Here is a 12,069-nt window from a genome sequence, read left to right on the forward strand (position 1 = left end):
CCCTGGTAAAATTGTACTTTGACAGAGTTACATTTGAGTTTAATAAAAAGACCGCTTGCCAGCAATATCACCATCTTTTTGCCACAGAAATCACATTCAGCAAGGCAGTGCTGCCTTTCTCCTTGGGTTACATCGTAGTGCTAGAAAAATCGCACCTTTTAGCTCTATATCGTCCTGCTGCTCATTTCGTACCCATTTCAGAATTATTAAAACATAAGAACACAAGTTTATGACCTTCTCCGTACTATAGGAGTTAGGCAATGCAGCCCCACAACACATGGAGAGGAACAAACGCACATCCTGCAATAAGCTCTGTGATCAGCTGGGGTTTAAATGGTATAGAGTGTCAGGTGGAGCCAACTGTTAGTCCAACTGGGAAGGAAGGCAGTTTGGATCCAGGCTGTGCATTCTGCCAAATAGAACAGGCGGAGATTGGAAAATCGACTGGGATCATTTCAGCCGGATTCGAGAGTCAGATACCTGTGAATAACAGGAGGTGGAGTAAAGTGAAGATGGGATTCAGAGGGACCTACCATTTGCACCTGAACAGTGCAGCATTTAAAACAGCTCAAAATAAGGGGCAGAAATACAGGCAATAAGATTAATGAAAAATGGATTTTTCTCCTACTTACTCAAATACTCAGTTCTGTAAAAGTTCACTTCCACTCATGAAAACACATGAAAAACACTGCATTCCATCCATCCATCCATTTTCTGAATCAATTTGTCCAATACGAGGGTGTGTGTGTGTCCAGAATCTATCCAGAAAGCTCTGCCTACAATGCAGGGATATTACAGACGCTGCTAAACCTTACCAAATGTTTTATCTCACCTCCATTAAATGTACCCAAACACTGAAACCCAACCCCATACCCCTCCTTGCTGTGACCCATCACCTGGCGGTTGGTTCTTTGGTTAAACTGGCCTCCACTACCATTGCTAATTAGAATCATCTCACTTATATAAAAGTTTTGAAGAGCCAACAGGATTCGAAGCCTCTTACACCTCAGGATGAATCGGACGTCATCGGTCACGTGATATTGCATAAACTTAGCAAGCCCCGATTCCCAGCTTGAAGTCACTGGGCCTCACTTTGAGGAGGCGATCTCCAGAATCTGGGTATTAACTGTCTCATCACTAAGTTCAGCACCTTTCACAATATAGCACAGCAAGGCCACGGTCAGAAAATGAGAGCCTGTCCTCTTCCCATGAGTAAAGTAAAGCTCACTACGCTCTGTGAGCACAGGAACGGCCCGGCAATATTTGGTAGGTTTCTGCATTGTTTGCAAGTACAGAATATTATCTGCGAGTAAACTAATTAAGGTAAATATGGAAATTCATACAATATATGCTGCAGAATATGAGCTGAATAAAGCGTATAAAAAATGCAGAGAATTAAAAAAAATTGAACCACTGACCAAATATGGCACCTACAGTTGAATTCTAGAACACAATGTTACCGTAACAACGCTGATGTCATCATTCTGAAGGTATAAATTTTGCTGTAGGCACCAATACCACTTCAAAACCAATCTGATTTCGAACAAGACGCATCTCAACATGAAGTGGATTTTTCTCAATTGCTTTAGGCCGCCAGTGGTACCAAAGGACGCTGGAGAAGCTATAGAAGCAAAGGAGGAAAGAAAAAAGGACAAAGAAGGAAAGAAAAAGAAATGCTGGCTGAAGAAGCTTTTTACAAAAAAAGGGAAAGGAAAAAAGGCAATGGTGGCAGAGAGCCAGACATTGGCGATGGAGGAGGACAGCCAGACATTGGCGATGGAGGAGGACAGCCAGACATTGGCGATGGAGGAGGACAGCCAGACATTGGCGATGGAGGAGGATAGCCAGACATTGGCGAAGGAGGAGGATAGCCAGACATTGGCAATGAAGGAGGTGAGCCAGGCAATGGTGGCGGAGAGCCTGGCAATGGTGGTGGAGAGCCAGGCAATGGTGGTGGAGAGCCAGGCAATGGTGGTGGAGAGCCAGACAATGGTGGTGGAGAGCAAAGCAATGGTGGAGGAGAGCAAGGCAATGGTGGAGGAGTGCAAGGCAATGGTGGAGGAGTGCAAGGCAATGGAGGAGGAGAGCAAGGCAATGGAGGAGGAGTGCAAGGCCTGGGAGGAGGAGTGCAAGGCAATGGTGGAGGAGTGCAAGGCAATGGAGGAGGAGGAGAGCAATGCAAAGGTGGAGGAGTGCAATGCAAAGGTGGAGGAGTGCAATGCAAAGGTGGAGGAGTGCAAGGCAATGGAGGAAGAGTGCAAGGCAATGGAGGAGGAGTATAAGGCAATGGAGGAGGAGTGCAAAGCAATAGAGGAGGAGTGCAAGGGATTGGTGGAGGAGTGCAAGGCAATGGTGGAGGAGAGAAAGGTAATGGTGGAGGAGAGCAAGGCAATAGTGGAGGAGAGCAAGGCAATGGTGAAGAAGTTCAAGGCAATGGTGAAGGAGTTCAAGGCAAGAGAGATGATGCAAGATTAGAAAGCCAGTATTAATGAGACTGAATATAGAAGATTGACTATCAGTACTACTTACATATGTATATACTTGTAAATAAAGCATTAAAAACTAAGGAGAGAGAGGTGTTTTCAATTGAATGCGAGTAGATGTTAAATGTCAGGAATATTCCAACTGTCCATTACACGTGTTGCCGATAGGGGGCCATATGGTTTTGGTGATAAGGGTTGCCTTTAAACTTGAATAGAATGAAAATACATTACATGTATTTAAGTTGTATTTTTAATTACGTTAAGGAATAAAACATAACGCGATGAATGTAAGATACACGTCCAGCGGGGACCCGTCCGGCCGCAGCCATGTATTGTTAGGAGTAGCCACAAGCGCCACGGACTATTTTAAAAGAAAGCACCAAAATGTTTTAAAGAACCTTAGCGTTATTTTAATAGAAAAGCAGGCGGAATTTTAACAAGTACAAACATGCCCGAAAGAAGCAGAAGAGCAAATGCCGAGTTTAGACAAGCACAAGCGAAACCAACATACAGCACGTCGTTTTAAAAGAAGCACTTTTTTAATTTAATCAACATGCTTAAATTAGAAGAAAAACTTTAGCGGTATTTACCAGTGTTAGGTTGAAGAAAGCCTTTAAACAGCAAATTTTTAGAAGAAATCGGCCAAAAGGCGAAATGAGTCCCAGAGCTCGGGTATAATCGGCAGGTCTGTTTGAAAAAAGCGGTCGAAATAGACCGAAGTGGGCGACACCAGCGGAGCGCCTGTTATTTCAAATAAACGTTATGGTTGTAGGGGATTAAATAATGAAGCACTTTTATGCTAATGTGAATAAATTAAAACGCTCTAAGCATTTCAACAAGAATCAAGGAATAACGCGGTTAATTCTTGATTAAATTAGCGAATGCGCTCTCCTCTCTGGCTCGCTCTCATGCAGCGCATGCGCGTAGAGCCACACAGTATTTTCTTTGAAGAGCCGACTCTCTCGCATTAATTTATTTAAACGAGAATTAACAGGGTTATTCCTTGACTTTTTAAAATAACGCTAAAGTTTCTCTTTAAAACATTTCGATGCTTTCTTGTGGTGCCCAAAGCACAGAATACCCACACTGCTCTGACTACGCCACCTCCTGGTAAGGGCAGGAGGAACCCCTAATGTTCCATCTGTAACGTGGCTAAGTTCGAACCCTCCCCGCAAAGGGACAATAACAAAGGCATATGAAAATAAAACCCAATCCACTTTATTACAAATATGTAAAATCAATTAGTCAAATAAAACAGGCTGCTGGCAGGGTTGGGGGCAGCTGACTATCCTCCAGATAGTAAGGTCAGATCGGCACGCGCAGCTCTCAGCTCAGGAGGCCCCTGGTGACAAAGAAAAGAGCAAAACCACACATCATGCAACACGACAAACACTACACACAACAGTACAGTGTCCGCTCAGTGTGGCACCCCAACAGCAGAGCAAAAGCCTGTGCGGATCCGGCCTTGTACAGAAAGATCCCATGTACAAACATAAGGGGAGGGTAGATGATGCAAGATGAGGAAGCCAGTAGTGGATGATGTCCGATGTCCACCGCCCAAAATACAATACTAAAATTACACTTGCAACTTACAAGCCTATCAAGTAAACCTAAAACAGTGGCTAGTCTGGTCCTTTGCAGGAATGCTTAATGCCCTCGCAGCACAGCAACACCAAGAGGAAGCGTTCCAATGCTACAGGTACAAAGAAACAATCAACAAAGAAACATAGAACCTTTTAAATCCCACAGTATAACCCAAGTTACCAGAGCCTCAGTGTCTGTAGCCCAGCAGCTCGTAGGGGATCACGTCAAATGATAAAATTCCAAACCTCGCATCCTCCATGAAGAGTTACATGCTGCTAGCAGTCACCCTGGTAAAATTAAAATTAAAATTAAACATTCAAGTTCTCAAACAAACCCTCTCCTCCTTTCCTTACCCACAGGGAAGAAGAACCCACCCCATGTCCAGTTGTAAAACACAGCAGCAAGAGAATGAGATTCCATCTTGGCAGCCTTTTATAACTTCCTGGTAGGTCATATGACCTGGCTCAAGTGGTTGCCAATATAGTGTAATTACCAGTGCCGTGCAACTACTCCTACCAGCCTGTTCAGATCCCCACATTCTTTTAAAATACGCCGTGGCGCTTGTGCCTACTCCTAACAGCCCGTGCCTGTGGCCGGACGGGCCCTGCTGGATGTGTATGCGCTAGCTTGCATTCATCCTGCCATATGTTTTATTATTCCATAAAAACGCAATTAAAAATAACACAAATAAATACATGTAATGTATTTTTATTCTATTAAAGTTTAACAGCAACCCTTATCACCCAAACCATATGGCCCCCTATCGGCAATGTAAGGTATATGGAGAAAACACTCGACCAATGAGAATAAGGGATACGTTCCCCATCCCTCTTATGACGTCATAATTCATAATAACAATAACGTCCAAATTTAAGCTCCGCCCAATGTACCACAGACTTTTAAGTACAAATTATTTAAAAATACAATTATAACATGTCATAATTACAAAATATTATTAAACTGTAATAAGCCAAATCGTGCTAAATACTATTTTTAAATAAAATCCATCCATCCATCCATTTATTTTCCAAACCGCTTATCCTACTGGGTGGCGGGGGGTCCGGAGCCTATCCCAGAAGCAATGGGCACGAGGCTTTAAATAAAATAATCTTTGTAATTTAAAAACACATATCTATCCATCCATCCTCCAAACCGCTTATCCTACTGGGTCACGGGGGGTCCGGAGCCTATCCCGGAAGCAATAGACACGAGGCAGGGAACAACCCAGGATGGGGGCCAGCCCATCACAGGGCACACTCACACACTCTCACATGCACACCTATGGGCAAATTAGTAACTCCAATTAGCCTCAGCATGTTTTTGGACTGTGGGGGGGAAACCAGAGTCCCCAGAGGAAACCCCACGACGACATGGGGAGAACATGCAAACTCTGCACGCATGTGACCCAGGTGGAGACCCGAACCCAGGTCCCAGAGGTGTGAGGCAACAGTGCTAACCACTGCACCACCATGCCGCCCCCTAAAAACACATATATACACAATAATTCAAATAAGTGCTAAGTACAACCTTTGTTAAGAAAAAAAAACTGCAATTAATCAATTTGTGAAATCGCCCAGCTGCCGTGAAGCAGTAGTGAGCGGAAATGATACTTATCTGCTCATGCACAGTCCAGTTCGGGTTTACGGTCTAAACTGGGAAAAGTCTATAAGCAGTTCAATGTGTCCCTAGAAATGCAGGTATCCCCAGGAGTAAGATATCAAACCAGATATGGACTACATTGGCTGACACGTTCAGTGACACGTCAGCATCATAACGCCTACTGAGGACAAGAATATAGATGATAGAAATCACTGTTCACCTCACTGTGTTATGCTTTGTCTGGTGTACGGTACGGCGAGTGTCGAGTCTAGCAGATATGTACTAGTGGGCGGTCACTGGAACACTCCGTAGCGTCCGTCGAGTGTACATGCCTCCGAGCAGGGTGCTCAGCAGGAGCTCACAGCAGCAGCTTGATTTTGGGTTTCGATCAGACTCCCTGGGTAGAAAATGCTGTTAGCACACTAACAGCACATATAACCAGCGTGCAAAAGCACTCAGGGTGTGGGATGAAATTATTACTTCGGGAAACAAATTTAATAAGGTCACTTTAAAGATAAAATTACATAAAATATAATTCTGAGGCGAATGTCTATTATATCTCCATATGTGTTTGAAATTGTTAGATGCCTTTCAATAAACCATTTCAATAAACAACCTTGTGAATGATTTAAAAGCAGCAGCATCTATTTTCATTATTTCACCAGCATAAACCTACCAATTTTCACCTTTCATGATGCAGTATTTGGGATATGAAGGTTTTGGGGGTGTGAATGTAGTATTCTGAAACAGACTCCATTTGAAAACTGGTCTCAGGTTCAAACATGCAGCCAAAACATAAAATAGATACATATAAACATAAGAACATAAGAACTATACAAACGAGAGGAGGCTATTCGGCCCATCAAGCTCGCTTGGGGAGAACTAAACTAATAGCTCAGAGTCGTTAAAATCTCATCCAGCTCTGATTTAAAGGAACCCAAGGATTCAGCTTGCACTACATTATCAGGAAGGCTATTCCATACTCTGACTACACGCTGTGTAAAGAAGTGCTTCCTTAAATCCAGCTTGAAATGTTCTCCCGCTAATTTCCACCTATGGCCACGAGTTCGTGTATTTAAACTAATGCTGAAGAAACTATTTGGTTGAACAGCATCCAAACCTGCTAGAATCTTATATACCTGGATCATGTCCCCCCTCAGTCTCCTTTGCTTGAGACTGAACAGATTTAGCTCAAGTAACCGTTCCTCGTATGACATTCCTCTAAGACCAGGAATCATTTTTGTGGCCCTACGCTGCACCTTTTCTAAGGCCACAATGTCCTTTTTAAGATATGGTGACCAAACCTGCACACAATATTCTAGGTGAGGTCTCACCAAGGAATTGTATAATCTTAGCATTACCTCCCTGGACTTAAACTCCACACACCTGGAGATATACCCCAACATCCTATTGGCCTTTTTTATTGCTTCCCCACACTGGCGAGAATGGGACATGGAAGCATCAACATACACACCAAGGTCTTTCTCATGATCAGCTACCTTTATTTCAGTGACACCCATGAAATACCTGTACTTTATATTTCTGCTCCCTAGATGGAGTACCTTACATTTATCGACGTTAAATTTCATCTGCCAGGTATCGGCCCACTCATTAATTAAATCAAGATCCCGCTGTAGCTGCTGAGCCGCTAATTCAGTATCAGCTACACCACCCACCTTGGTGTCATCTGCAAATTTCACCACTTTACTGTATATATCGGTATCCATATCATTTATGTAAATTAGGAACAATAATGGTCCTAAAATCGAACCCTGCGGCACCCCACTATGAACGCAAGCTCTGTAATACACAGCAACAATACACAGCTCTGTAAAAAATTAAGAGACCACTCTATATACTTTTTAAAAATCTGCATTGTTAAATTCTGGTTCTGCTGGCAGAAGGCTACACTGTGAGGCAGGCTGCTTCCATGCTCGTGAGTTTCTAAGACCGCAGTACACAAGAACAGGGGGAAGAAGCAGGAGACACTGCGAAAAATCAAAAACCAGCCAGGTAGAGGGCAGAAGCAACCTTCTAATGCCAGAGATGACCATCAACTTATCCCTCAGTGTCTAACAAATCGGAGGATGACCTCAAGTGACCTTCAAAAGGAATGGAAAACATTAAGTGTGAAGTGTACTGGTGGGACAGGCTCCTAGAAGCAGCGGTGAAGACCCATAAAGCAAGAAAGAAGCCCTTCATCAATGAGAAGCAGGGAAGAGCCAGGCTGGAGTTTGCAAAAAAAAAAAATGTGTATTTTACACAGGCTCATACCCATAACCCATAAACTGAGAAATGAGTGAAACTGAAAAATTTGATGCGGTGTGGGAAAGGGGGGCCACACTCCCCTGGGAAACTGTAAGGGGTTGCTGCAGGAGGGTAGTACTCGCTGTGGGATATCAGTCACGATTCAGGATGGGGGGGGGCTGCTGACCGTATTTCACCAGATACACGTTCTCAATCAGGAGGGGGGAGCAATTAGTTGTACTCTGGCTTATCTTACTTGAGGTCAGTTGGATGCACACTCAGACGAAGTGGGTTGGTAAGTAAGTTTGTATTTATTTATGGTTCTATAACAAATAAACAGGAAAAACAAATTACCACAGTGCTTACAATGGTTATTACCATAATACACCAACATAATGCATAATTGTACCATATCGCCTTAACACTGATAAGTTCGGCAATACATTACATTAGCAGCAATTCGTATTAGAGGGAATGATTGGACGGGAAATAAACGCAAATATCTTTCCGAGGTATACAACGGAACACTCGTCAGCGATAATTGTAACAGTAAGCAAGCTAGGTCACGTTAACCTAGCCGCGCAATTAAGTAAACTAAATTAGTACAGCGTCACTTATCACTTATAATCAATAAACTTAGTACTTACATTCGTCAGTGACGCATACATAAAAACCAGTGACTGTATTTACTGCCAGGAACAACTAAACTAACTACACATAAACTGCAGCTCGCCGACGTGCTGCCTATTCCTTCAGGCTCTCCAGCGCGCTCTCGTCATGCGTTCACCCAGTCCTTTGCACGCAGCAGTGTTCCTTAAGGCTACAAGAGCCTTTCTAACATGCGGTCTCTTGTTTCCAGAGCTGTATATAAAATATGTATACATAATAAATGTATATAAAATGTGTATCGTATATGGAGTGTATAAAGTAGGGATTAGCATTATACTACTGTAATCCTCTACGCTCATTTTCTCAGCAGTGCGTTTAGTCATGCCGTACTCTGTGACATATTACAGAAATACTGGAAGTTCCATACATTCTACTTGGCTTTATTCCTCTGTTCCTGGCACGTCCAAACTGCAGTGACCTCTGCCTGCTATCCTAATGAAATGAATTTTAAAGGGATGCTAGTCTTTTCCCCGAAGCTGCAGCGATTATAGACAACTGCATGTTTCATATCACCTCATCCATCACTCGCCGAAAACATGCACATTTGTAATTCCATCACCGCCCTGATGAAATTACCAAGAGACATTTTAGTTTTGCCACCTGTATGAATTACAGCTTCATTCTGTCTTCTGGGGGGTTCATTTAACAGAGCATCTCAAGCGAATTCAGGGACCCTGGTAAAATTGTACTTTGACAGAGTTACATTTGAGTTTAATAAAAAGACCGCTTGCCAGCAATATCACCATCTTTTTGCCACAGAAATCACATTCAGCAAGGCAGTGCTGCCTTTCTCCTTGGGTTACATCGTAGTGCTAGAAAAATCGCACCTTTTAGCTCTATATCGTCCTGCTGCTCATTTCGTACCCATTTCAGAATTATTAAAACATAAGAACACAAGTTTATGACCTTCTCCGTACTATAGGAGTTAGGCAATGCAGCCCCACAACACATGGAGAGGAACAAACGCACATCCTGCAATAAGCTCTGTGATCAGCTGGGGTTTAAATGGTATAGAGTGTCAGGTGGAGCCAACTGTTAGTCCAACTGGGAAGGAAGGCAGTTTGGATCCAGGCTGTGCATTCTGCCAAATAGAACAGGCGGAGATTGGAAAATCGACTGGGATCATTTCAGCCGGATTCGAGAGTCAGATACCTGTGAATAACAGGAGGTGGAGTAAAGTGAAGATGGGATTCAGAGGGACCTACCATTTGCACCTGAACAGTGCAGCATTTAAAACAGCTCAAAATAAGGGGCAGAAATACAGGCAATAAGATTAATGAAAAATGGATTTTTCTCCTACTTACTCAAATACTCAGTTCTGTAAAAGTTCACTTCCACTCATGAAAACACATGAAAAACACTGCATTCCATCCATCCATCCATTTTCTGAATCAATTTGTCCAATACGAGGGTGTGTGTGTGTCCAGAATCTATCCAGAAAGCTCTGCCTACAATGCAGGGATATTACAGACGCTGCTAAACCTTACCAAATGTTTTATCTCACCTCCATTAAATGTACCCAAACACTGAAACCCAACCCCATACCCCTCCTTGCTGTGACCCATCACCTGGCGGTTGGTTCTTTGGTTAAACTGGCCTCCACTACCATTGCTAATTAGAATCATCTCACTTATATAAAAGTTTTGAAGAGCCAACAGGATTCGAAGCCTCTTACACCTCAGGATGAATCGGACGTCATCGGTCACGTGATATTGCATAAACTTAGCAAGCCCCGATTCCCAGCTTGAAGTCACTGGGCCTCACTTTGAGGAGGCGATCTCCAGAATCTGGGTATTAACTGTCTCATCACTAAGTTCAGCACCTTTCACAATATAGCACAGCAAGGCCACGGTCAGAAAATGTGAGCCTGTCCTCCTCCTGAGTAAAGTAAAGCTCACTACGCTCTGTGAGCACAGGAACGGCCCGGCAATATTTGGTAGGTTTCTGCATTGTTTGCAAGTACAGAATATTATCTGCGAGTAAACTAATTAAGGTAAATATGGAAATTCATACAATATATGCTGCAGAATATGAGCTGAATAAAGCGTATAAAAAATGCAGAGAATTAAAAAAAATTGAACCACTGACCAAATATGGCACCTACAGTTGAATTCTAGAACACAATGTTACCGTAACAACGCTGATGTCATCATTCTGAAGGTATAAATTTTGCTGTAGGCACCAATACCACTTCAAAACCAATCTGATTTCGAACAAGACGCATCTCAACATGAAGTGGATTTTTCTCAATTGCTTTAGGCCGCCAGTGGTACCAAAGCACGCTGGAGAAGCTATAGAAGCAAAGGAGGAAAGAAAAAAGGACAAAGAAGGAAAGAAAAAGAAATGCTGGCTGAAGAAGCTTTTTACAAAAAAAGGGAAAGGAAAAAAGGCAATGGTGGCGGAGAGCCAGACATTGGCGATGGAGGAGGACAGCCAGACATTGGCGATGGAGGAGGACAGCCAGACATTGGCGATGGAGGAGGACAGCCAGACATTGGCGATGGAGGAGGATAGCCAGACATTGGCGATGGAGGATAGCCAGACATTGGCAATGAAGGAGGCGAGCCAGGCAATGGTGGTGGAGAGCCTGGTAATGGTGGTGGAGAGCCAGGCAATGGTGGTGGAGAGCCAGGCAATGGTGGTGGAGAGCCAGACAATGGTGGTGGAGAGCAAAGCAATGGTGGAGGAGAGCAAGGGAATGGTGGAGGAGAGCAAGGCAATGGTGGAGGAGTGCAAGGCAATGGAGGAGGAGAGCAAGGCAATGGAGGAGGAGTGCAAGGCCTGGGAGGAGGAGTGCAAGGCAATGGTGGAGGAGTGCAAGGCAATGGAGGAGGAGGAGAGCAAGGCAATGGTGGAGGAGTGCAATGCAAAGGTGGAGGAGTGCAATGCAAAGGTGGAGGAGTGCAAGGCAATGGAGGAAGAGTGCAAGGCAATGGAGGAGGAGTATAAGGCAATGGAGGAGGAGTGCAAAGCAATGGAGGAGGAGTGCAAGGGATTGGTGGAGGAGTGCAAGGCAATGGTGGAGGAGAGAAAGGCAATGGTGGAGGAGAGCAAGGCAATAGTGGAGGAGAGCAAGGCAATGGTAAAGAAGTTCAAGGCAATGGTGAAGGAGTTCAAGGCAAGAGAGATGATGCAAGATTAGAAAGCCAGTATTAATGAGACTGAATATAGAAGATTGACTATCAGTACTACTTACATATGTATATACTTGTAAATAAAGCATTAAAAACTAAGGAGAGAGAGGTGTTTTCAATTGAATGCGAGTAGATGTTAAATGTCAGGAATATTCCAACTGTCTATTACACGTGTTGCCGATAGGGGGCCATATGGTTTTGGTGATAAGGGTTGCCTTTAAACTTGAATAGAATGAAAATACATTACATGTATTTCAGTTGTATTTTTAATTACGTTAAGGAATAAAACATAACGCGATGAATGTAAGATACACGTCCAGCGGGGACCCGTCCGGCCGCAGCCATGTATTGTT

The 12,069-nt window shown here is 43.5% G+C and overlaps 1 protein-coding gene and 1 long non-coding RNA gene across 41 annotated transcripts in view; one reads left to right on the top strand and one right to left on the bottom strand.

Moving 5' to 3' along the window:
• Nucleotides 1-1,292: 1,292 nt before the first annotated feature.
• Nucleotides 1,293-12,069, top strand: part of LOC125751523 (puff II/9-1 protein-like) — a 38,383-nt gene continuing 27,606 nt past the window's right edge. For 7 of the 39 annotated variants that reach the window (XM_049030413.1, XM_049030416.1, XM_049030417.1 and 4 more), the window contains exon 1: nt 10,323-11,475. In XM_049030413.1, the coding sequence (XP_048886370.1) occupies nt 10,813-11,475 (663 nt within the window). In that variant the 5' untranslated portion in view covers nt 10,323-10,812. Of the gene's footprint in view, nt 2,185-2,205; nt 2,368-10,322; nt 11,816-12,069 lie in introns of those variants that run through there. The other 32 variants (XM_049030423.1, XM_049030432.1, XM_049030436.1 and 29 more) reach the window with 19 other exon arrangements.
• On the bottom strand, nt 3,680-4,646 carry LOC125751531 (uncharacterized). Of its 2 annotated transcripts, XR_007400664.1 has the most exons (3): nt 4,442-4,646; nt 4,248-4,354; nt 3,680-3,825 (listed from the first exon to the last, which is right to left on the bottom strand). It is a non-coding gene; the product is annotated as an uncharacterized LOC125751531 (long non-coding RNA). The 2 variants fall into 2 exon arrangements; XR_007400663.1 differs by having other exon boundaries at nt 4,248-4,646.

Source organism: Brienomyrus brachyistius, chromosome 11 (genome assembly GCF_023856365.1).
Source record: "Brienomyrus brachyistius isolate T26 chromosome 11, BBRACH_0.4, whole genome shotgun sequence".
Taxonomy (NCBI): Eukaryota; Metazoa; Chordata; class Actinopteri; order Osteoglossiformes; family Mormyridae; genus Brienomyrus; species Brienomyrus brachyistius.